The sequence below is a fragment of the Cryptomeria japonica genome, chromosome 10, assembly GCF_030272615.1.
Source record: "Cryptomeria japonica chromosome 10, Sugi_1.0, whole genome shotgun sequence".
Classification (NCBI taxonomy): Eukaryota; Viridiplantae; Streptophyta; class Pinopsida; order Cupressales; family Cupressaceae; genus Cryptomeria; species Cryptomeria japonica.
Genome location: NC_081414.1, coordinates 775,880,189 through 775,906,621, shown reverse-complemented (window position 1 = coordinate 775,906,621; position 26,433 = coordinate 775,880,189). Strand labels below are relative to the sequence as shown.

Below are 26,433 nucleotides of genomic sequence, written 5' to 3'. Positions count from 1 at the left end.
GGGAATGCTCGTTATCACAAGTATTCACCTTCTACTATTATTTCATTGGGAATCCTCCTTCTCATGCTCGTTATCACAAGTATTCACCTCCTACAAGACTATCATAGTGCACTTTCTTTTCCAATGTCATGTTAGGATTGTAAATTACCCATTCACTTATTTACTTAGTTTTCCTAATCACTTGCTGTCAGTCAATGCTTTTAGTGTATTCATATGACTTTTTATTATTGTGATTGTCATATTAGTTCATGATTTTATCGTTGTATGATGAGAGATATGAAATCTAACATTGTCACTATCACTTCCTTTTCTTACTATATGATTGTGAATCCTCATAACAATGATTTAATTTCCACACATTTTCCTTACTTCAACTATCATCTTCAAAAATGATTTCTCTGTCTTTCTCCGAGACTATCTTTTACTCATCATGCAAGTCATCTTTATTGCCTCTAGGGATCCTGACCTGCTTGATAAGGGTTTTAAAGTGACTTTTTTATAGTGGTTTTAGCAAATGACAAGGTTTTAAATATTAACAACAATGGTTTATGAAGTCTTGCTAAGGGTTTTATGAAGAGGCTTTCATAATGGTTTAAGGAATATTTAAATGCATATGGTTTTGGCAAATTGCTTATATTCTATAATAAAGCTACCCACATTTATTTTAGTAGACCATCCCTAAAAATGGGCTCTCAATATTGAGAATAACTTTCTAGCTTCTTATCATTATAGGATTCATTTCACCATTTCTTACTATATAAAACCTCTATCACTCCTTGCAAACACCTTTTCTTGAAAACTCAATGGAGATCTTCAAAAAATACTCAATAGTAAAAGACTATAGGCTTTTTCTCTATGATAGTGGTAAAGGTGTGAGGGTTTCAACACAATAGACCTGCCTCTTTTAGACGATGCTTATGATATTCATACCTTTCGTTCTCTTACATGGACTAGCAATGACGGTCTTCTAGGGTTCCATAGCCATGTCCATATTTGTATCTTTCATCATGAAACGTCTTTATATTTGTATCTTTCATATTTATATTTAATTATCCGTAAAAGAACTTTAAATCATCAATACACATCAATATGTTCAAAAGATCAATTTAACAAAAATAATGATCAGAATCATTTTGTAATGTATATTAAAAAATATTTTATTTTATATATGAATTAAACTTTTAAATTTGCGATCATTGATACTTTTGTCTTTTCAACCAATAAGAAACTTCTAATATTTTGAATTGTCCGTCCTTCCTTTCAGTTGTAAAACAAACTCTGTCAATTTTTATGTAGAAATATGAAAACATAGAATATGAAGAAATAAATAGTGGGCGCCTCTATATTTCAAAAAAATATTGCCAACCATACAACTGTATGCACTGTGGAAAAACATCCTAAAAAACTTACTTGACAGCCCTACGTGACCGACAAATTCAAACACTAACCTGATTCATTTTCAGAAAGGCCATACCATGCAATCCCATTCACTGGGATCTACGAAAACATTTGAGAGTGATTGGTTACAGGGTTTCCGATTATCTCCGAGACAATTTCAGACTCCCTATGGAAGAAAACTTATTATCTCTTATATGAGTTATTTAGGTAATCACAGTATTAAACAAGCACACACAATCCAACCAGAACCTTAGAAGTACAAACTGAATTAAACAGAGCATGGTGGCTTTCGATCAAGAGTTGATCTGATTGTCCAAAAATTTCTTGACTATTGGTAAAAGGGTGGGTACAGCAGCCCCCAGAGCAAGTACGATTGCCCAAAATATATAGAAGTTCCTTAGAAGCCTGGGATGCCTGATAAAAAAACGTTTCAATTTTACCCATCGTTGATTATTGTACCACATATTTAGATCCCGCTTTACCTTCGCAAACGGGTCTTCCTGAAAATCCTGCAAATTGAGTCCCTTGCATAGCTCATTGAACAAGTCGGTGACTTCATCATCGGTTCCCATGGAACTCTGAATAACCCCTTCCCTTCTTAGCACGGCAACATCTTTTTCTCCCTCAATCAAGGTATTCATGAGCAATATATAATATGAGACATATTTCATACTTTTTGGCCGGCACACCTCCATGGCCATCAGATTCCTGAAGATCATCTCTGAAGTATCTGTGATAAAAACTGTGGGCAGAGAAAGGGTTTTGTGCCTGAAACATATTTTTTCCTTCGATGGGACTCCATAGTAAGGCTTGAACTTCATACCATTATCGAAGAGCTCTGAGGCCGAACCCTTTATAAATGTATTAAGTTCCTGCTCATCACCGATCTTTTCATCACTCTGTTTTTTGTCATTCTGTTTTTTCAATTGCTCTTCTTCTTGTCTGCTTCTATAGTTTTTTATTGGAAAGCAAATAGCAGAAGAATTTTTCTTGATGTCTGGTTTGTGTTTGCCCTCTAACCGCCTAGCTAAGTATTCTTCTGTCACAAAGCAATGGAACAGTCCCAGGATGTGTTTATATTTCTCCAGATCTCCAGTTTCTTCAAATGAATCTGGTTTTTCCGCGGTGGGAAATCCCCTGGGAAGGAAAGGATGAATTATTGAAACGATTTCACAAATCATTTTGTACAATCATTTCTGAGCACTCTGAGGTGAATCCATCTCCAATTGCAATAGACTCAACAGAACCTTAATGTGGATCTGATTTTCCATCATGAAGAAATCACCCAGAATATCAAACTGGCAGGTTCTAACCCTATTCTTATTATAGATGGGATCGGAATTCTCCTCTACCTGTGTAGGGGAAGTAAGATTGTCAGGACGATTGATCTGATCTTCCTGTCGGGTTAGAACTCTGAGAATCTCAAGAACAAAGCAGCCATCGAGAAGACAAGTCCAGGCAATAGTTTCGTCCCCAGCATCCATTTCCCCTTCGTAGCAGCTTGCTATTTCAGGGATTGATTTCTTGAACAAATCGACTAAAGATGTTTTCTTTGATGGTTGCAGCCTCTGACGCATTCTCAGAACAGCATCTACTTTGCGACGGTCCATTGCAGACAATGCTCTGGTGGGCTGATGATGAAAAAGGCCTAACGACACAACCCGTGGTATGTAGGCTTTGGCATTCAGATCCTTGAAATACGTTGGAATTCTGTGAATTGAAATAGTTCTTGAGGTTTCTTTTCTCGCTGTCCGCGTCCAGGCTCCCTCATTAAACCTGTGCCTCACCTCCTCCAGCCATACTGATTCACTTTCTTTGTCACTCATCGTCTTGTCCCCCGCCATTATTGGAGCTTTCGCTTTCGCCGCAATGCGGGAATTCCTCTTTGCTGCCTCGGATTTTCTCTCTTGCTTCACAGGAGTCGAAACTCCTCTTTGCATCTCTTTGTCTGAAAAAGTCAAGACTTTCGTAAGTCAAGCACCATAAGATGTAATACTATTTCATTGAAATTTCATTTCCTCTGTTTTCCCTAATATCAAGTAAACAATAACTGAGAAATCAGGATTTTCGTGAAGCCGAGCACCATTAAATGCAATACTATTTCATTGAAATGTCATTTTCTCTGTTTTCCCTCATACCAAGTATATTACAACAGAGTTTTTATAAGTTATGTATGTTTCGCGTTCCCCAAACTGATCAATTCGCACTGTAGCCACAAATTTCATTTGCAGAAAGTGGAAGCGTTAGCACTTGAAGATGAAATCGAGAAAATTTATAATGGCATTTCATCGTTAATTTTTGGCAAACACAATGAAAGAGACCACAACTAATATTTCTGATGTTAAAGAATTTAATTTACAGACTAATGTTTAAGCTTCATTTTTAACTAATGGAATTAATACAATCACCAAGGCCTGATTGTGAATTTGATGTTTATAGCCATTCGTTAAAGAAGAAATCCAAAGATTGTGCCCTTGAATAATGCATCACAACAGAGATTTATGTTTTAATAGTTCTTGTTTTTAATTTTAGATCACTTAGGATACAAATCTAAGATCTTCCATTTATTATTAATATATGCGAAATACTGACCTCTTAAGACCAGTCCGTCTTTGGTTAATTGAAATTTATTTCTAACACCCCAAGCCGCTCTAGAATGCGTAGGGCTCTTAGACTGGTTTAATTCTCATATCATATTAAGATTTTATAGAATTCTTGAGGCTCCTAATCTTAATAATATAGATGTGTTCAAGAAATAGGCTTGGAGAAAAATCATGATGATTGTGCTAGGACTATCTTGCATGGGCTTTGGTTCCTTGGCAAAGCTGGGTTACCAGGGAAAATTTGGCATCTGGGTTTTTCTCTCCACAATGAGATCTTTAGGCAGGCTTTTTTGGTCAGATTTCTTGGCGTTAGATTATTGGGAGGAGGTATTGGATGGTATAGCTAACTCATTCAGGGCATTCTGGCAGACTTGACATTGATGATTAAACCAAAGAGTATCTACTGTCTGCTAGATTCTATGTTAATGTGGTTGTTAGTAAAGTGCTTCTATCACTTTGTAGTGCTATCTCTCAAATTAAATAAAAAATAAAAGATCGATAATCATGCAGGTATGTTTCGAAAGATCAATCAAATAAGCAAAATCCATGAGAAAAAAAGACTCAAATGGTGCCATCTCTCCCTTGATCAGATGTGGAGTTACCCGTGGTTCGAAGTGGCAGGGAGTTTCCCTCGTCTCCACTCAGGGCTCTTTTAGCTTAAATAAGAGGTTGAGATCTAAGGAAAGGTTCTCTTCATGCCCCTTGTTTATTTGTAATTCAAGTTTGGTTTAAATGAATGGAAGTTCTTTCCAAGAACCAAAAAAATTGTATCAATAAGGTAGTGGGGAGGAATGATGCGAGGGTTCAGAGCATTCTAAAGTACTTTTACTTCAAGTCACATTGAGCTGGTTGCTCGTTGTTCATCATTAACAGTTACTGAAGTCTATAAACACTCAATTCAAAGTAAAGGTAGTTAAAAGTCAATCCTGATCACTCACAAAGTTAAGATATCACACGGTACAAAAAAACAACAACAGAAACAGCAACTGACATCACACAACCAGAAGCCCCGAAAAAACCTTAAAGCTAACCCACCAGATAGTAACCTTGAAACTAACAATTAATTTGATTTATACTTACTAAACTTCTTTATCATATCTACTTGAACCTGTACTAATGAATTGAGACCCTTCCAAAATCTCCACGTTTAATTCACTTAAAAAGTAACTGCTTATAAAATTCAATATTTATATAAATTACTGCTTGGAAAAAGGTTCTATAAAATTATATAAATTCTATAAAGGGCATATGCAATATTCCTGAATTACAAAGGAGAGCAATTTTGTAATATTTATCAATTCAAGCAAGGCACGGAATGGTTCTGCAGAAACTTTCACGCTCAGAACAGATAGTTTTATGAAACAAATGTTTTAATGCTTCATATTTGAAACATATTCTTGATTGGATTATGTATACAGTTTCTTGGTTTCTTGATTTCATGTTTCCTTCGGATCAATATACATCATCCTGTTTCAGATCACCTTCAAATCCTAAAAGTAATCTTCTAATACAGTTTAAGATTAAGTACAGTTTAAGATTAAGTCTTTGACAAGTTCAAAACAAGATTGTTGGAATATCTAATAATTTCTTATATTCTAGGACGAGAATGCATGCGACTATTTTTAGTTGTCTTTCAATTTATCCAAAACTTCTATATGATGAAATCATTGTAATGCATCCTTTGTCTCTGATCTCTAGACATTATGATGAAATCATTTAATCATTGAATCAATAAGGAAATTATATAGAAGTTAATGTAATGCATCCTTCATCTCTGATCTCTAATCAAATTATCAAATCATTTAATCATTGAATCAACACGAAAACTACATGTTTGTTTTTTAATGTCTTCATACATAAATAATATGAACATAAAAAAGAATATGAACATAATAATAAACAATGTAAATAGACCTCACTCTATCTTATCTCCGACGCCTGAAACTTGTGCAGAGGCAAACGCCCACCGATTGGCAGTAGAAACACGTACATCCAATTTATGTAATTTGGAGCAAAATTACACGTCATACCTTCCCTTTATTCTCTTCAGCTGCTCTCTTTTACTTTACTTGGAAATTCCGAATTCCCAGGCTTCTTTTGCTTTCTCTTTTGACTACTTCAATTAAAGTTTATCTTCAATAAAATTGTTTGATCTCTTTTGACTACTTTACTTAAAGATGGAGAATAGATTCTTTTGGATGGGCTGTATTTTGTTCATTGCCTGAGAATCAAGACACTTCGCTTCTTTCTCTTTTAATGATTTTTCTACGGATTGTGTTGGCAGAAACTGGCAAGCCGTACAACCCGTGCTTCTTGCTTTTTATTCTATGGAGCGTGCAACCTGTGCATTCTCCCATTAACCTATCGCTGACAAAAGGGTTAGAATTCTTTCAAGTACCACTATGATTAGCCCGGCCAATATTTCTCCATCATTTCCATTCTTTCTTTAATGCTATATTTAATGAGAAAGAAGATGCAAAATAATCAATACGCAGGAAATATTGCTGCAATAAAAGATCACTTTGTTTGGGGTAGATTTTCTTTACAGCATTGTTGTGGCTTAGTAAACAGTCTAAGATGTACTTAATATCAAGTTAGATTCTGATAAGACATACTACAATACTGATGGTCTTTTATTTTTAACATGTCACAGTGGGTAGATCACTTTGTTTGGGGTAGATTTTCTTTACAGCATTGTTGTGGCTTAGTAAACAGTCTAAGATGTACTTAATATCAAGTTAGATTCTGATAAGACATACTACAATACTGATGGTCTTTTATTTTTAACATGTCACAGTGGGTGGGATTTGACCTTATGTTCTTTAGATAAATTTGAATGTTGCTCGTAGATGTTAGTGTAAGTTTGGCAATAATTGACTCTTTTTAATCTAAATTACCTTTCTAAAATCCAACAATCAAAGTTTCTCATTATTCCTTTTTGTATTTGTGTTTGCAAATAATGCTCTTAGATACCTCTTCTATGCACACAATCTTACACCCTTCTCTCTCTCACGCACATGCACACGCACATGCACACGCACATGCATGTGTGCACACACGAACGGTGGTGATAATGTTTATCCAAAATTCAATGGATGAGGTAACTCACATATTGGACATATTGGACCTCTTTTTGTTGTTTCCCCCATTGATTCTTGGTGAATCGAAGAAAGGTAAACATAGCTTCATCAATATTGTTATTTTTTTTTTTTAAGGACATGTTGTTTGTTAAAAATATTAAGAGAATATTCATAAACTAGACTAATTGACTTTTATCTTTGGTTCAGCACATGTAGATGCCCAACAAAATTATTATTGAAACCATGTATATAGATCTTATCATGTTAGGTTCCCTTAAAACCTATTACAATAAATTGAATCAATTTATAAAAAACCTTTGATTGGATTATTGGGGAAAAAAGGGGTATTCGGACCACTTTATCACTACATTATATTCAACTAAGAAATTAAGGAGGTTTCAAAGAAAAAACCCCTTCCAATAGGGGTGTGTTTAATAGATAATAAATAGTGAGATCTTTAGATGGTGAAGCACAAAATATACACAACTTATTTTTGCATGTATTTTGTTAATGTTGGTCACCATTGGACCACTAAACTAGTATGGCAATATTATTTTAGCACCACTCTTCCAAACTCATGGCTTGGTCTCCTTTAATATCTTCTAAAAGACATAAAAAATACATATATCATATTAGTTGACTTGCTTTAATCAAATATTAAGCCATTGCCTAAGCTTAGCCACCACCTCCATCGATTGAAACAATCACATCCAATAGGATCACAAAACCTCTTGGTATTAGTAACAAGTTTAAAGGTACATGCTTATATAAAAAATAAAGCATTCGACTCTATTATGATAGGTGTGACATTTCTATCTTCAAATGGAAAACATAAGTTAAATTATCAGATACATCTTAGTTATTACAATAAGAAATCATTAGGCACTCAATATATGGCTCCTTATTTCTTTACTATCTTGGTCTTCATGTTATATTAGTCTTATGAATGATCTAGCATTGCCGATCATTATAGCACCATATTTTTGTTACAAATGTGGTTGCCATTGCACCAAAAGATTGACATGTTAATGCCCGATACAACCACTAGACTTATAGAATCCATAGGAGGTGGTTGAGCCATGTCAAAAACTCGAGCGCTATGCTGCACACCACAAGGAGACCAAGGGTGCACACCTTCCGAAAATCCCCCCTAGCAGAAGAAAAGGGTTTGAACATGTGACCAAGCTCTGATACCACTTGTTACAAGTGTGGTTGTCATCGCACCAAAAGACCGGCTTGTTAATGCTCATTAGAACCACTAGACTTATAGAATCCATAGGAGGTGGTTAAGCCATGTCACAAATCTGAGTGCTGCACTACATAACACAAGGAGACCAAGGGCGCACACCTTGCAACAATTTTACCCCCCCAAAGCCCATTGTATATTTCTTCATCCATCTATTTTTGTTGACCATCCTCTCAACTCCAAGTGGATGTGCAAGTATTTTAGGTTCATTTAGAATAAGGTATGGCAACGCGTTTGGTAATCCAAAGGTAATGTATGATTACAAACCATCACATGACAACCACTTCATCATAAAGTGCCATTTTACACCAATTTTAAATTTGTCTACCCATCACAAACCTCCTTGTTTTTGTATTTCACCTAAATCTATAAAGCTTTGCTACTAGTTTTTATCACTTACCCATAAGCTTTAGTATTATCTCATATTTTTGTTCTTGGAAATCTACTCTTTTAGGTTTATTAGCATTACATAATGTCATTATCAAATTGCTTTAGAAACTTCATTATTATTCTAAATTCTCTTAAGAGATCAAAGTTCAAATAATTAGTCTTGATTTTTTTCTCTAGATGAATAACTTATCTATAATTATTAAGGAATAATTGACAGTGACCAAATAAATTTAGTGAACTACATGTACACCATCTCCAAAACTAGCTTCAAGCCTTGGAAGACCCATGCAAAATTAGTAGTTGAACTCTTAGTTATTTCATGCATAGTTATTTCATTCAATGCATTCGTGCAATCTTCAGTTTTCATATATGAAATCTGTATGTATCTCTGGAATTTGTGTGAGTCGACACCTTTCTAGAATTTTCCATATATTTATAAGTTTTTTTATAAAAAGAGGCAATGTAAATATGTTTATGTAATGCAATACAGAAAAAAATCAGTTTATCTTGTTAGTGTCGTAGCACATTTGCATTATTTTTTTCTATTCTGGTTTATTATTCTATTTTTCTATGCATCTACCCCCTCACATGTGGTATCAAAGCCAAAAAAAGACATCGTGTGAATTTTGTTTTGTAGATCCAAGTTACAATCAGACTGTATATGAGGTTTGTGAAAATTGAATTAGTGTTTCGAAGCATTGTGAAGGAAATTATTGAAGGCAAACATAGTTGTTTGAAGAGAAAGAAGTGAAAAAGTGTACTTTTTAAAGCTATGGCATCTGGTACTGGTAATTTTCAACCTATTCCAATATTTTTTTGTAAACATTATGATAATTGGGCTTTTAGAATGAAATTAACATTTGATTCACATGAATTATTAGACATTGTTATAAATGGTTATATTGAACCACAAGATGAGTATATTTTGAGTCCAGATGATAAGAAAAAGCTTAATGAAAATAGGCAAAAGAATAGAAAGGGCATCAGATACTTGCACAAGGATTGGATGATACAATTGCTGGAAGGATCAAGACAACCACTACAACCAAACAAGCTTAGGACATCCTTGAAACAACATATCAAGGTACTAGCAAGGAAAAAATTGTCAAACTACAAGCACTTGGAAGAGAATTTGAAAATTTGCAAATGAAAGATTCTGAGACAATAGAACAATTTACATATCTTGTTAGGGATTTGGTTAATCAAATAAGGCAAAATGGTGATGAATTAACATATCAAAAGGTTGTAGAAAATATTTTAAGGAGTTTGCCTAAAAAAATTGATGCTATTGTTGTGGTAATTGAGGAATCCAAGGATTTAACTATATTTTCTATAGATGAGTTGGTTGGTTCTTTAAAAAATCATGAAGATAGGTTGAATAAGAATGTTGGCACCTCATTGGAGAATTAATTGGAAACACAAGTGACCTTTGGTAGAGGCGAAGGAAGAGGAAATCCAAAATTCAGAGGAAGAGGAAAAAACAATTATCAAAGAGAAGAAAGGAGTCCAGATCTAGGAGGAAGGAGAAATCAAAATTTTAGCTCAGGGGGACGTAATAACAATTAGGTATCACAAAGGTTTGAAAAATCAAATGTGCAATGTTATTACTGCAAGAAGTATGGTCATTAAGTAAATGAATGTCAAAAAAAACAAGTTGATATGAATAAGCAAAATGCATATTTTTCTAAGTAGTTCTGAAACATTATTCATTACATGCCATGTAGCTCAAGAAAGTTCAAATAATATTTGGTTTCTAGACAGTGGTTGTAGTAATCATATGACTGGAAATGAGGATTTGTTTGAGAATTTGGATACTTCAATCAAATTTGAAATCAAATTGGGTAATGATAATATTGTTGAAGTCATGGGCAAAGGTGAAATTAATGTGATAACTAAACTTGCTAAGAAAAATATTCCTAATGTTTATTTTGTACCTAGTTTGAAGAATAATCTTATAAGTGTTGGACAAGCTATTCAAAAGGGCTATCGATTTGTTTTTGAGAATAATGTTTGTACTATATTTGATATTTCTACAAGTAACATGGTGATTGCAAAGGTTGAGATGACAAATAACAAAATGTTCCCACTTCGCAGGGAAAGTGAAATGATGGAGGAGATGGAAGCAAGTTTCAAGGCAACAAGTCTAGAGCAAGCATGGGTATGGCATTTGAGGTATGACCATCTAAATTTCAAAGGATTGCATTTTTTGTAAAGAAAGGAAATGGTAAGAGGTTTACCCCCTATTGAATCACGAATAAGTTCATGTGAAAGTTGTATTTTGGCTAGGCAACATAGAAACAGTTTTCCAAAAGGAGTGTCATATAGAGCTTGGGAACCTTTAGAAATTGTGCATACACATTTATGTGGTCCAATGAAAACACCATCATTAGGGAGGAGCATTTATTTTCTAACATTCATTGATGATTTTAGTAGGAAACATGGGTTTATTTTCTTAAATATAAATATGAGACATTTGGAAATTTTAAGGAGTTCAAAGCATTGGTTGAGAAACAAAATAGCCTATCCATCAAAACATTGAGATCAGATAGAGGAGGTGAATACAAGTCAAATGAGTTTTTGGATTATTGAAGGTATCATGGAATAAGGAAGCAATTTACTACAAATTACACACCTCAGCAAAATGGTGCTGCAGAACAGAAGAACTAGATAATAATGGAGATGGCAAGGAGCATGTTGAAAGGTAAGAATCTACCCAATGAGTATTGGGCTGAAGCAATAGCTCATGCAGTTTATATCTTTAATAAGAGTCGAACAAAGATTGTTAGGGACATGATTCCTCAACATGCATGGAGTGGTAAGCATCATAGTGTTTCTCATTTAAGAATATTTGGTTTTATTACATATGCACATTTACCTAAGGAAACAAGAAGCAAATTAGATGATAAGAATGAAAAATGCATCTTTATTGGCTATGATGAATACTGTAAGGAATATAAGTTGTTTAATCCTATAACCAAGAAAGTCATTGTAAGTAGAGATGTTGTATTCAAAGAAGAAGAATCTTGGGATGACAATATAGACAAGACAATTATAGGTGCAATAACAATACCATATGATGAACAAGGAGAAAAAGATCAAGGAGAACAAGGAGAACAATCACATGAACAAGGAGGAAGTCCATCAAGAAGCCCACAAGGAGAAAACTCATCAAGGCAAGTTGAGCAAGGAAAATCATCAAGTCCACAAGTAAGTAATGATTCATGTCCTACAATTGCATCTTTAAAACCAAGACTAAAAGGAAAGAAGATTAGAAGTTTGCAAGAAATTTATGATGAAGGAGATAGGATAGATATGCAATCAAATTTATCTTTATTTGATCAAGATCCCATATATTTTGAAGATGCAATTAAAGAATAACATTGGACTAATGAAATGAATGATGAAATAAAGTCTATTGTGAAAAATGATACATGGGAATTAGTTGATTTGCCTAAGAACAAAGAATGCATAGGTGTGAAATGGGTTTATAAAACTAAGTATAATGCAAATGGTGAAGTTGATAAATATAAGGCAAGGTTAGTAGCTAAGAGATTTGCACAAGAATATGGAGTTGATTATAATGAAACATTTGCACCTCTAGCTAGACTTGATACTATTAAAATGGTACTAGCTATTGCAGCTCAAAAAAATTGGAAAGTCTACCAAATGGACGTGAAATCAGCTTTTTTGAATGGATATTTAGAATAAGAAGTCTATGTTCAACAACCACCAAGATATGAAATAAAAGGACATGAAGACAAGGTATACAGGTTGAAGAGGGCACTTTATGGGTTGAAGCAGGCACCAAGAGCATGGTATAGCAGGATAGATTCATACATGATAAAAAATGAATTCAGCAGAAGTACTAGTGAGCCCACTCTTTACATCAAAGTCAATGAGCAAGGTCAGATTTTAATTGTTTGTTTGTATGTTGATGACTTGATTTTTACTAGAAATCTTTCTATAGACATTTTTAAATCTACAATGAAGAAATAATTTGAGATGACCGATTTGAGTTTAATGAAATATTTTCTTGGTATTGAAGTCACACAAAATGATAAGGGCATTTTCATTTGTCAAAGTAAATATGAAAAAGATGTTTTGAAAAGATTTAGAATGATAAATTGCAGTCCAGTTTCTACACCTATGGCAATAGGGACAAAACTAAGTAGAGAAGATAATGAGACAGATTTTGATTCAACTATATTCTGAAAATCGCTTTGTAGTTTGATGTATCTCATAGCAACTAGGACGGATATAATGTATGGAGCTAGTTTGATTTCTAGATTCATGGACACACCAAAGATCTCACATTGGCAAGCAGGAAAAAGGTTATTGAGGTACATTTCAATAAATATGAATCACGGAATATTGTATTCTACCTCAGATAATTTTCAGTTGATTGGATATACTAATAGTGATTTTGTAGGAAGTATTGATGATAGAAAAAGTACATCTGGATATGCATTTCATCTTGGAACAGGTGTTGTACCATGGGCATCAAAGAAGCAACCAATAGTCATGATTTCATCAACAAAAGCAAAGTATGTAGTAGGTACATCAGCATCATGTCAAGCAGAATGGATGCGGAGAATCTTGAAGGATCTAATGCATGAGCAAGAGGAGCCTACTACAATCTATTGTGACAACAAGTCCACCAGTGCATTATCAAAGAACCATTTTTTCACAAGAGGACAAAGCACATTGACACTAGATATCACTTCATTCGAGAGTTGGTCAATAATGGACAAATCATCCTACAACATTGCAGATCAAAGGAACAACTTGCAAACATATTCACAAGGGCCTTGGCACAAAAACAATTTGAATATTTGAGAAATCTTTTGAGTATTGTAAATATTTATGTAGTTAGTGCTATAAATTAAGAGGGAGTGTTAGAAGGTTCTAAAAATTTCCGATAATTTCTATCACCATAAAATCAGCAGTTGAACTCTTAGTTATTTCATGCATAGTTATTTCATGTAATGTATTTATGCAATCTTCAGTTTTCGTATATGAAATCTGTATGTATCTCCTAAATTTGTGTGAGTCGACACCTTTCTAGAATTTTCCATATATTTCTAAGTTTCTCTATAAAAAGAGGCAATGTAAATATGTTTTATGTAATGCAATAGAGAAAAAATCAGTTTATCTTGTTAGTGTCATATAACATTTGCATAGTTTTTCTTTCTGTTCTGGTTTATTATTCTATTTTTATATGCATCTTCCCACCTCACATTTAATAATGAAAAATTGTAAGTCAATCATACAATATTTTGCTCAGACGCCTCAAACGTTTGCAGAGGCAAATGCCCACCGATTGGTAGTGAAAATATGCACATCCAATTTATGTAATTTGCAGTAGAATTACACGTCATACCTTCCTTTTATTCTCTGTAGTTGCTCAATTTTACTTTAATAGGAAATTCTGAATTCTCAGGCCTATTTTGCTTTCTCTTTTGACTACTTTAACTAAAGATTATACCAAAGTCATCAAGAAAAGATAAAAGCAATTCATTCTCCTTCAATGGTTTTTCCATGGGTTGTTCAAACAAATTCGCAACTTGTACAACCCGTGCTTCCCATTAACCTACCACTGAAATACTTGTTAGCTTTCTTTCATCCTTGAGTACTACTATGATTAGGCCGAATGGGATAATTCTCCATCACTTTCATTCTTTCTTTAATGTTAAATTTAATGAAAAAGAAGATGCAGAATAAACAATGCATAGGAAAATAAACAATACATAGGAAGTAGGTGATGTTATACAGGATCACTCTCTCGGAGAGAGATTTTTTAAAAAACTTGATTCCAGCTTTGAAATGGTTGAGTGGGTAGAGTAAATATTTGAATATGTGTATATTATCAAGTTAGACTTTTAAAAGTCATACTATTGCATTATATGGTCTTTTATTTTTAACATGTTACATTAGTTGGGATTTTGTCTTATCGTTCTTTAGTTAAATTTGAATGTTTTTCATAGATGCTAGTGCAAGGTGGGCAATAATTGACTCTCTTATCTAAATTAACTATGTAAAATCCATCAATCAAGCTCTTCCCATTATTCCCTTTCTATATGTGCTTGCAATTGATGCTCTTGGATACCTCTTCCAACATGTACAACCTTACCCCTCTCTCCTCTATGTTAAGTTCCTCAACCCCACTTCATTGGTGGTGGCAATGTTTGCTTAAAATTCATTAGATGAAGTAACTCACACATTGGATATATTAGACCTTTTCATGTTGTCCCCCCCATGGATTGTTGGTGAATAGAAAGAGGTTAAACATGGCCCCATTACTAGGTATCTTCATTTCTTATTCAATGATGATGTTTCTTTGAAAGACACATTGAGGTGGTTTCTCGAAATATTGAAAGAAAAATCATGAACTAGACTAATTGAATTTTATCTATGGTTAATCACAATTAGATTTCCAACAAAATTAGATAATCGGAAACCATGTGAATATCTCATCATGTTCTCTTCCCTTAAAAACTAGTACGATCAATTAAATCCACTTATAAGAAGCTTATGTGGGCTAAGTGGAGGAATAAATTGGGTATACCAACCACTTTATATCTTCAATATATTCAATAAAAAAATAAAGGAGACTCAAAATAATATACTCTTTCTAACAAGGGTGTGTTTAATAGATAAATAAATAGTTACATCTTCGGATGTTGAGGCACAATATGAAAACCTAGCTTGTTTTTACATCCATTTTGCTAATGTTGGTAACCATTAGACCATTAAAATAGAATGACAAGATTATTTTAGCATTACTATTTAAAGCTCATGTCTTGGTCCTCTTCAATAGCTTCTAGAAAGCATGACAATCTACATCTCATAAAGGTTGATTTGGTCTAATCAAACGTTAAGTTATTGTCCAAAAAATTTCACCTCCTTGATTTATTGAAACAATCACATCCAATGAGATCACAAACCTCTTGGTATTTGTAACAAATTTAAAGGAATGCACATATATAAAAAGGGAATTTATATCTTTTGTGACAAGTTGGATCTTTCTAGATTCAAATGGAAAATACAATGATAGTTAAATTATCAATTCCAGCTTAGTTATTATGACAAACAATCAATAGGAATTCAATATACGGCTCCTTGTTCTCCATGTTATATCAAAGTAATTTATGAATGATTTGAGATGGTATAATGGTTGTTCCATCATATTCATACCCCTCAAAATACAATTATAGATATCTCTTTCCATCTATTTTCCTTAACAATCCTCTGAAGTCTAGAGACCTAGAACACATGTCTTTCCCTACAACATGCAAAGCACAAGATCTCTATCATCATCTACATCCCCATCCTCTCTTGTGGCATCACAATCCATAAAAATCCTATCCCATCCTCCTCGGCTCTCACTCTCCATTATTTGATATAGGCCATATGTAAGTTGCCAATGAGATTTTTTTTCTTTAAATTATGTCTAACAAATCTAGTTATCAATATTTACACATTGAAAAAATATGTTACAATTGTATTAGGTTAAACTATGTTGGTTGTACATAAGGGATTTATAAAAAAAATTTAATCATAGTAAAAAATGATTGACAAAACTTTATCAAAAAAGTGAAAAAAATATCTTGATTGAACTTCAATGATACACATGCATATTTTGGTTGTCAATACACATTTTTTAGAAGGTCACTTTTGTATATACTATGTATCCAAATTGAAAGTTTTCATGTAGGTATCATAGTAAATTCATATTTTAAAAGTATAAATAATATTCTATATTTCATATTTTTACACTATATTGATATTCTATGTGTAAGTGCTTCATTGGTTTATCCCAAATATAACAAACCTTGATTTTCCTAGAAAATGCTTCCACATTTTGACTAAAGGATGGAGCCATTATCATCAAAGTTGAATTTCCCAGAGCTTATTATTGTATTGAATGGACGTTCATTTAAAAAAATTCTTATGCTTTTGTACTTAACCATTAATTCCTTTACACAAATCGAATGTTATTTATGAATTCTACAACTTATCTCGTCTCCAATGATAAACAATCCTCTTCATTTGGGTTATTTAGATTCATCAACCTAAGATTGTCTCTTACTCTAGCTATTTATGTTCTTGTAGAAAAAGGTTTTATCTTTTTGTTTAACAATGTACTTTCCCAATAGAGGACAAGATATTTTCCTTCATAACACAAATCTCTATCTTTTTATTAGAAACTTTATTGATGATTCATTTCGCAATCTCCTAGAGTAGAGAGATAATGTAGTGAAATCCTTGTAGTTTCTAAATATCTTTTGCCTTGCCTTTGGCTCTAGGATACAATGATAAATGTATCAATGCTATCATCAATTACACTTACCAAATCCTCCCTAACTTGACTATTTTTCCTAGAAATTAATTAATCAAAAAAAATATTCATTTTGTTTGTATTCATTTTGATTGTTAATACTCATCTTCAACATTTTGATAGTCTACTTCATCTTACATTAAAAATAAATTGTAATTCTAGATTTTAAATCCTCTTATCCTTATGGTTAAGTTTAAATTATGTTTCAAATTTCTTGTTGCCACCAATGTGTAATAGTCTTCCTACTTGGTTCCTTTAAAATTTACATATATTAATCAATCATTTTGTTTAGGCCTCTTCTAATTAGGGATAATGGTTGTGTGGAGTTACTTGTAATTTTGTTATCTTTAACATAAATTCATTAAACCTGGCCTTATTGATACTCACAAAAAGGTTTGGACTTGTGTGGAAGTTACATTATTAAATCCTTAAAGAGAAATTGAGCCTAGAAAATTCCTCTTTAACATTGTATTAATTTGAAACTATACATGGCAGATAGGCCTAGAAAGGTCTAGGCTTTCACTACATTCTCAATATAAAAGGATCCTATGCAAGCTCAAGGAATTTTTTTCATAAGTATCTAAAACTCTTGAGAAGCCATTAAGCCTTCGCATACATAGACTGATAGTGATTCCAAGATTAATATTTTCATAAACTAGTATTTTCTTTGGTGGTCTCATATGGTTGCATTCCATGATAGAACCCTTTCTAAATTATTTTATGTTTACACTTAAATTTTTTTCAAAAGATCCGTTTCATATAAATAAGACCTCTTTTCCAAATCCATTAATTGTTGGTCACAGTGGCCAAAATTTAAAGCTAAATATAAATATAGAAATCAAGAGTTTGAAGACCCTTCTAAACCATTATGAAATCTAATCCTCTCTAGATGAGCCATAATATTCGAAGTTGTACAAGGTTTTGGTTGAAATATTGGGAATGGTATACAAACACTCCTTTATAAAATGAAAATCATTTTTAAGGCTACTCATGGCTCTTTCTTGACCTACCAACGGTTTTAAAACTCATTGCAAAGTGGAGTCTCAAATCAATTGATACTCAATGACATCAAGTATGTTTCAAATAATTTGGGCTATCATGTGAAGCCCAAACTAGTTCATTTTTCTTGGCATCTCCCTTACTAAATTCCACTTATTGAATCTTAGATTATACACTTGATTGTCTCTAACCAACTCTATCCTTTGTGTGGATGTTTATATATTATCAAACATAACATGCTAGTGCTATCCATGTTGGAGAGGTATGTGGACCTAGATTAATGAGTTTCTTCAAACACTTTTTGCCAAACATTTTATCCTATCCTATGATTATTTTAGCTCACTAACCTAGAATGCCTTTGCAATTTCTCCAAATTTGGCATGCTTTCAAAGTAGAGCTTATATCTACTTTATGGAAAGAAGGAATACTACTTTGTTTTTAACTGTTGTAATGAATGTTCATTTTTTCATCTATATCATTCAATCATCATATGTTACATAATGATATGTTATAGATTCAGGTCAAATTTGATAGAATTGCTTTGAAAGTTTCCCAATTGTAGATTCTTATTGGGCATTAGGCTAGTGTTTTGTGTACTATTTCCCATGTGTCACTTTCACGTACTAGCACATATGCCTTCTCTCTACATAGGCATTGTCATGACTATAACCATACTATTTCCTTCAGATGTGGATCCCATATGTCCCCTAAGCATAGATGTCATGGCTAGTCTCCACCATGTGGTTATTCTACTTCTTAGTGTGATAGTGGCATCCTTTTGACTATTATGAAAGTAGGAAGTTTGCTTGGTTCAATGTAACACTTTCTCTTATTTTCCCAACTCCAATTGATCATGAAATAGAATAAGATAAATAGGACATGATCAAAGGTTATAAGTCTATCCTTGATTGTTTGGATTTTCCAAATTGTCAAGTGAATCCACTTACCATAACCCTCCTCCTCCTCCCATTCAAATAGTTTTAGCTCCATAATAACATGAGTACTTTACTTATATTTGTGATATTTTGCATTAACTTTTCAAAGTATAATTTCATTCCTCTATTTTCTAAGAGTGGTTTTCTTTAACCACATCAATTACATGCCTTCTTTTCAACTACTTTTACCAAATCACAATATATATCACTATATAATATTATTTTTTTATACAATGTTTTAAAAGTTCCCTATATTCTTCATATGCATATAACATTGACTTCGAAGCAAACACCCAATGCAGTAAATAGACATGATAAAATATATGTAGCAACCGAGATTGATTTGAAATTTGTTTAAAGTCGTCAATATACATAATAGTAGTGCGGAAAACCAAACAGACTTATTCAGTGCACTCGTGCTAGCGTGGAACCTAAAAGAGTCCACCCTACATCACAGGGTGGAGAAAAAACTAAACTAGAGCTGGCAGGGTGAGCTTCATTCAAGAATTGTTTTGACTTTTTATATATTTTTGGAATATTGGGAAAAGAGTGTGTAGACCAGCAGCTAAAACAAGTAGGATTGCCCAAAACATAGATACGTTCTTGACAAACTTGGGATTTTTCTTCATCCACTTTTTCAATTTTACCATGTGCCGGTCATTATACCAGCCATTCAGATCAAATTTTACCTTCACAAATGGGTCTTCATCAATATCCTGCAAGTCCAGTCCTTTGCAAAGCTCATTGAACAGATCGGTCACTTCATCATCGGTCCCCATGGAGCTCTGAATAACCCCTGTTCTCCTCAGCACGGCAACGTCCTCCTCTCCTTCAATTAAGGTATTCATCAGCAATACATAGTATGAAATATGTTTGGCACTTTCTGGCCGGCATGCCTCCATGGCCATCAGATTCCTGAAGATCATCTCGGAAGAATCTGTGATAAAAACCGTGGGCAGAGAAAGAGCCCTCTTATTCTTATCAAAAGATAGTTTTTCCTTTGATGGGACTCCATAGTAAGGCACGAACTTCATACCTGAATTAAACAGCTCAGAAGCCGAAGACTTTATAAATGCTTTGAGGAACCGCTCATCATCATGTTTTTCCTCGGTCTCTTTTTGTTTTTTATCACCCTGAGTTTGCAGTTGATCTCCTTCCTGAGGTTTGCCCATACAATTTTTTATTGAAATGCAAATAGTAGAAGAATCATTTTTAGCTTCTTGTTGGGGTTTATCTTTTTGACCCCGAATTAGGTGTTCTTCTGTCACAAAGCTGTGGAACAGTCCTAGCATGTGATTGTATTTCTCCAGATCTTTATCTTCTTCAATCCAATCTGGTGTTTCCTTGCGAAACCCCCTGGCTAGGAAAGGGTGAACTATTAAAGTTATTTCACGAAGCATTCTGTGCAATTCTTTCGCAGCATTCTGAGGTGGATCCATCTCCAATTGCAATAGCTTTACCAGAACCACAACGGGGATCTGATTTTCCATCATGAAAAGATCACCCAGGATATCAAATTGGCAAGATCTGATTCTGTTCTTGTTGTAAATGGGATCAGAATCCTCCTCAGCATCTGAAGGAGGAGGAAAGCCAGGCTGATCTTTTTTCTCTTCTGGCCGTGTCAGAACTCTAAGAATTTCAAGAATAAAGCAGCCATCCAGAAGGCAATTCCAAACAACAGTATCATCCGCGGCATCTGTTTCTTCTTCGTAGCAGCTTGTTATGCGAGAGATGGAGGATTCTTTATTAAACACATCGAATAAGGAGGTTTGCTTTTGTGGTGGAAGCCTTTGCCACATTTTCAGAAGGGCGTCCACTTTGGGACGGTCCATTTCAGACAACTCCTTAGTGGGTTGATGATTGAAAAGGCCCAAGGATACAACACGAGGTGTATAGGCTGCAGTATTTAAATCCCTGAGAAACATGGGAATTCTGTAAATGCAAACAGTTCCGAAAGACTCTCTCATCTTTTTTCTACTCCAAGCTCCCTCTGTGTATCTGTACTTCACTTCTTCCACCCATGCTGATTCACTTCCTTTGTCCCTCATGCTTGTCTCTTTCAGAGTTGCTGACTCACCTCCTTTCTCGCTCATCGTTGTCTCCTTCACAATTGCTGAATCTCAATACCCGATGTGAAAATCCTTCTTCCCTTTCTCTGACTTGCCCTGTTTCTTGAAACGTGTAGAATTTCCTCTGATCTCTTTCTGTGGAAAATTAACGAGTTTCAACAAGTTAAAACACCATTAAATGTAGTAATATATGATATTTTTTAAATGATTAAGAATAAAATATCATTTGTAAAGCAATATTATAAATGTTTTAAGAAAATAGTTGGAAAGAAATCTTACGGGGCTAAACTCTGGAGCATAAAAGCACAGAAATGTATAGAACGTCCTGGACAGGTAAAACAGTAGCAAGAGAGGCAGGGAGAAGGATCCCAATACTTGAGTTACCCCATATATTAACCAAGTCTAGAGTGTTGATGGAATGTCACCTTAGTTATTTTTGTTTAAACTAACCTTAGGTAAATTATAATAGCGGTTCTGTTCATTTTTAAAAAATAAAAAATAACTGTATCTCACGGTCTTGTCCACACCTTTCTATACGATGTCAAGATTTTAAGATGGTCTAAAATTCATTTGTTAGTCTTATTAAATCTGTAAAAATTACGTTATCTAATAATCTTTTATTTTTGCAGGGAAATAAGTCTGAATATAGAAATGTCGGTATCTCTGTTTTTATACAACAGTTTAAAATATTTTGAGTAAGCATATATAAACCACAATTCACTTTAAGCTAACGCGTTTCAAGGTTTGAATTTGATAAATGGTCTTATATCACATACCATCATTCTCACCAGTTGTACTCATTCAATTGAACTATGACCCTTTATAATAATTTTATTTTGAAACATCATTAAAAACTAATTTTCCTTTTGAACAAAAAAGAAAACAAAATTGATTTGTTATTTTTGATATGAAATGAATTCAACAAAATTCCAAAATTTGGGTAGTGAAATTCAATTCAATGAACCTACTTCAATCAGAAACCGTTTTGGTTTGCTATCTCATAAATAGAGATCATAGCAATGCAGACATTCTCAATACATAAACAAAACAAATATATGCTACATCCAACAACTTTGAATTCTAGAAGCAAGTCGATGCTTAAAGAAGATAATCACAACTGAAATAAAAAATAAAATCACGAAGGCGAAGCTACCAACCTATTTCATTGGCGAAAGCTGTCCATTTAGAGTTGATTTTGCAATGGAGTTTGTATCAAAACATTTCGCTGCACTTTGTGGGCAATGCCTCAAATCGGTATTTTTGCTATAAACAGCCCTGCGTGGGATCAGTTGAAATCAGCCAGAAAGGAATTAATAAACATAATTCTATCTAAAATCATAGATCATGCTTTCAAAATCCCAAAAAATCACTGCCGCTATATAATATAAAACCATACCAACCATATAAATTCATATAATAATCTATCTTTTTGAAGATGAATTTGTAAAAATGTAAATTAATTATGTCTTTAAACCATTAATACTGATCTTGTGATTGCTGGGAGCACAATTTAACAAGATATCACACAGTGTTAAAAAAATCTATGGATATTTCAAAAACTAATGGTTGTAAATATTGATTATCACACAATGAAAGTAAATGTTATAGTATGGTATAGTCTTATGGAGGAAATAAAAATAATACCAGAAGTAATGAAATGCTTAGAAAAAATATGAAGAGAAAAACTGTGAATCCCACGTTTACTTCTCCCAAATTTTTGGTGCAGGAGACGCCCATCGATTAGCAATGGAAAGACACGCAATCAATTTATATGATTTGAAGGCAGAATTACACGTCACACGTACAAGCAATCCCCACATACCATCTTTTACTTATTTATTTTGATCCCCACAAACTACTTTGATTAAAGATTATGCCCAAGGAAATCTACACCTGTTAAGCCTTTTTCTTCAATCAAAGATTATGCTAAATCGACGGTGGAATTCTGAGGATTTTTCCACGAAGCATTGGAGAACTGGATACTTTATTTCCATATTTTCTTTAATGTGAAAAAATATTCTGGAACAAAACTTATTAAATCTGTATTTTCTGGACAAAATGAAAATAAATAAATGTGGCGAGGCAATAATCATGGCGAAACTTACTCAAATTTATAAAGGAGACGATTGAGACCATGAAGGAGAAAAGAAAAAGTGCTTTAAATGTAAATTCGTAATAAAGATTTATATTTGAATTTGTTCCTTTTACATCGAAGGGTATGATTTTAAGATGGTTTTTTAAAAAGTTTTTTGAATTATTTAATTTCATTGAAAAATAGAGATCCATAAATTCTAATATATTTAATTTTTAATCTTTTGTATTGTTTTGACAGTATTTTTGATGAATTTAATTATGACAGATCTTTAATTAAAGCTATGAGATTTCCACAATCCATTTTGTATTCTAATGTATTTTTCTGGATTTGATTGTGTGTATTTTTTTCCATCAATGTTTCGAATCACACTCCGTGATTCATCATCAGGATGAAAAGAATTCCAAAGACATGAAAGATGATGAATCACGGAGTGTGATTCAAAACGTTGATGGAAAAAAATACACACAATCGAATCCAGAAAAATACATTAGAAGATCTTTAATTCTTATTAAAAGTTTGTTTGTTAATATTCATTTTTAAATTAAAATGAATAAAACATAAAGTAATGATGGTAAATCAACAAACATATAATAAAAAATAAAATTGAAGGACATTAGCAAAAGTAATATAATTTTTAGAAAGGATTAACTTCAAATTGTATCATGAAGCAATGTATGAATCTACTAAACTTGATATGTATTTAAGAACATGAATTTCTCACTTAAATTTGTTTCTTTTTTTTTGAAATCTTATAGTTATGACAAAATAAGACATATACCATATCCCCCACAAATCACTTCCATGCTAGACATGATATGATAAAAATAAGAAAAATACATAAATAGAAAATAAAATGGGATCAGACATTATTCCTCTTAAATAAGAATAATGTATGATCCCATTTTATTTTCTATTTATGTATTTTTAAATGTTGTTATTTTTACGGGATAAAAAGAGAGATCTTCCAAAGTAGAATGGCTTCCAGAGGCTATCAGCATTCATGGCGTTGCGGGGGGGGATTCTAAACACTCTTGGAGGCAACACAGTAGATTTTTGAACCCTTGGTGAACTGGTAAGAGTTTCCATAACCAAAATCATCTGAGCAATATTGGTCGGCTTCTTGGAGTAAATCTCCCTGGACCTAATGGTCACCTGCATAATGCAGTCTCTTAGAAGAGCTTCAATGATCTTGCTTCTTGGACAAGTAGGGTGGCAACCAGACGAAACAAAATCCCACTTCCAGTTAAGGGCTACACATGGTCAACCAAAAGGTTTGATAGAAATATTGGGGCCTTTCCCTCAGCAACACAAAACTCTTTGAAGGACTTTGCAATACCCCTGCAAAAATCTTTCATAGACAAGCAAGTATCGGTAGGATCTAGAAAGATAGGATTGAAGGTAGGTTGGAAAAGTTTTCCTCCTTTGAATTCTACTCTTATAAGCTCAATGCCTCTTCACACTGACTGGAAGAGGAATGGCTTAAGAAGTAAACTCTTTGTTATGTCATCATCTATGTTGAACCCCAAGATAGGGCATTTCAAAGAGAATGCCCTTTTTGCTAAGTGGTGTGGGATTGGAGGTAGTAGCCAAGACATCATGGAATGGTCATCTTCTTCCTTCTTTGGTATGGTCTGTATTAATCCCATGCAAAATGACTTCTTCTTCATTGAATGCAATGATTCTAGTCTGAAGGATGGTATTCTCAATGGTAGCCCCATCTTCTATCTTGGTTCAACCTTCTACTTTATTGACTGGAAGCTGGGTTTTGACCTTATTTCTCATAAGATTGAAAAATCCCCGGTTTAGCTCTCCTTAGAGAGACTTCCCTTGGAGTTCTGGTGTCCGGAAATGCTCTTTAAAATTGGTGATGCACTAGGCTTCCTAGTGGGTATTGAAGAGGATGGCTTGAATGGGTTGAAAGGGGATGTTGGTAACATCTATGTTGAAATGAATTTGGAATGAGGCTTCTATGGAGAGTTGGAAATAGTCTCAGAGGTTGGAAGATGAAAATAGAGAGTTAAGAGATTGGTTGGAGAAATTCTAGGTACATACATTCTAAGAAATCAGATAGTTAATGAGAATTATGTGCAAGGTTTAAGGGGCACATTATTCCAGTCAAGGGAGTAAATGCAACATTTTGCCCTTCATGGCAACTCACAACAGGTTCCTTTTGTGGAATCCTAGATACAGGACATTGCCTTGGTTCCACAGGATTTGCAAGGGAAAGATGTATCAGAGAAGAGCGAATTTCAAAACCCTATTGGGGAAATCCGAAAGATAAGTAGGTTGGCTACTTCTTCTCCCTTTGATCTTCACGTGTTCTTTGAGGATCCTCATCTAATTATCTCTCCTAAAATGAAGTTAATGACCAAAAACACTTCAAGAAGACTTTTTGGTCAGAAAAAAAAACACTATCTTAAAGCAAGGAGCATTTAATGTCTTTATTTCGAAACCCAAAAAGGTTTCCAAAAAAAGGAATCGAGTCAAAAATCAAAAGTATGAGGGGAACTCTTATCATTATCATTATCCAATCTACTATTAGAGGCAGATATTCTCAAAAAATACATTTTTCAAGAGTTGAATGCAGCCAAAGATTCTTCTTTCCAAAATCTAGAGGCTTCCCTATTCTGGAGGTTCAGCAGGGGGAGTACAATGCTTCTCATTTTAACTCATGTCATACCTCCCCTAAACTACAAAATCTTGTTAGTCTTTCTTTAGAATCTCCAAATCCCTTTATGGTCTCTGCCCCTATAGGTTCCTTGTGTTTTTGTGAACCTAGATGCTAACCCTCAACATCTTCTTAATTACTTTATGAATGAAGAAGAGGACCTAGAGTTGGCCATGGAGACCTCGCTTGCTTCCATGTATTCCAAAATCAAAGAGAAAAGGAAGATGGGAATTAAGCAAATGATAGATGGAAAGGAAAATTTGGATTATGGCTTTACTTCTCCTAAGAGAAGCAGTAAATCACTCAATGAGAAGTTAGTTAAAGATGGAGAGAATGAGAGTTAGACCAAGCTCACTGACATGTGGAAAGTAGGGAAGGGATTTCCCCTTCTGGAACGTCAATGAAAATATTATCATGGAATGTTAGGGGCCTCAATACCCCTAATGGTAAAGAGAAGAATTCTCTTGATCAATGTCGATATCACTTTGCTTCAAGAATCAAAAAGTAGACTACCAACAAGCAAAGTCTTTTGGTACAGGATTAGGATACCAATTTCAAGCTTCGCAGTAGGTTGTGGTGTCAACAGATGGTGCCTCGAGAGGTCTTTTGATA

General features: G+C 33.7%; 2 protein-coding genes across 3 annotated transcripts; both read right to left on the bottom strand.

Annotated features, from left to right (window-relative positions):
- Positions 1–1,368: 1,368 nt before the first annotated feature.
- On the bottom strand, positions 1,369–5,987 carry LOC131076086 (UPF0481 protein At3g47200-like). Of its 2 annotated transcripts, none has more exons than XM_058013131.2 (2): positions 5,921–5,987; positions 1,369–3,346 (listed from the first exon to the last, which is right to left on the bottom strand). In XM_058013131.2, the coding sequence occupies exon 2, from the start codon at positions 2,577–2,579 to the stop codon at positions 1,692–1,694; it is 888 nt and encodes a 295-aa protein (XP_057869114.1). In that variant the 5' UTR covers positions 2,580–3,346; positions 5,921–5,987; the 3' UTR covers positions 1,369–1,691. Both variants share the same exon structure in this region, with proteins under 2 accessions (XP_057869114.1, XP_057869116.2).
- A 13,324-nt stretch (positions 5,988–19,311) lies between these two features.
- On the bottom strand, positions 19,312–22,787 carry LOC131076084 (UPF0481 protein At3g47200-like). The gene is made up of 3 exons (XM_058013129.2): positions 22,703–22,787; positions 22,216–22,333; positions 19,312–21,193 (listed from the first exon to the last, which is right to left on the bottom strand). The coding sequence occupies exon 3, from the start codon at positions 21,080–21,082 to the stop codon at positions 19,490–19,492; it is 1,593 nt and encodes a 530-aa protein (XP_057869112.2). The 5' UTR covers positions 21,083–21,193; positions 22,216–22,333; positions 22,703–22,787; the 3' UTR covers positions 19,312–19,489.
- Positions 22,788–26,433: the final 3,646 nt, after the last annotated feature.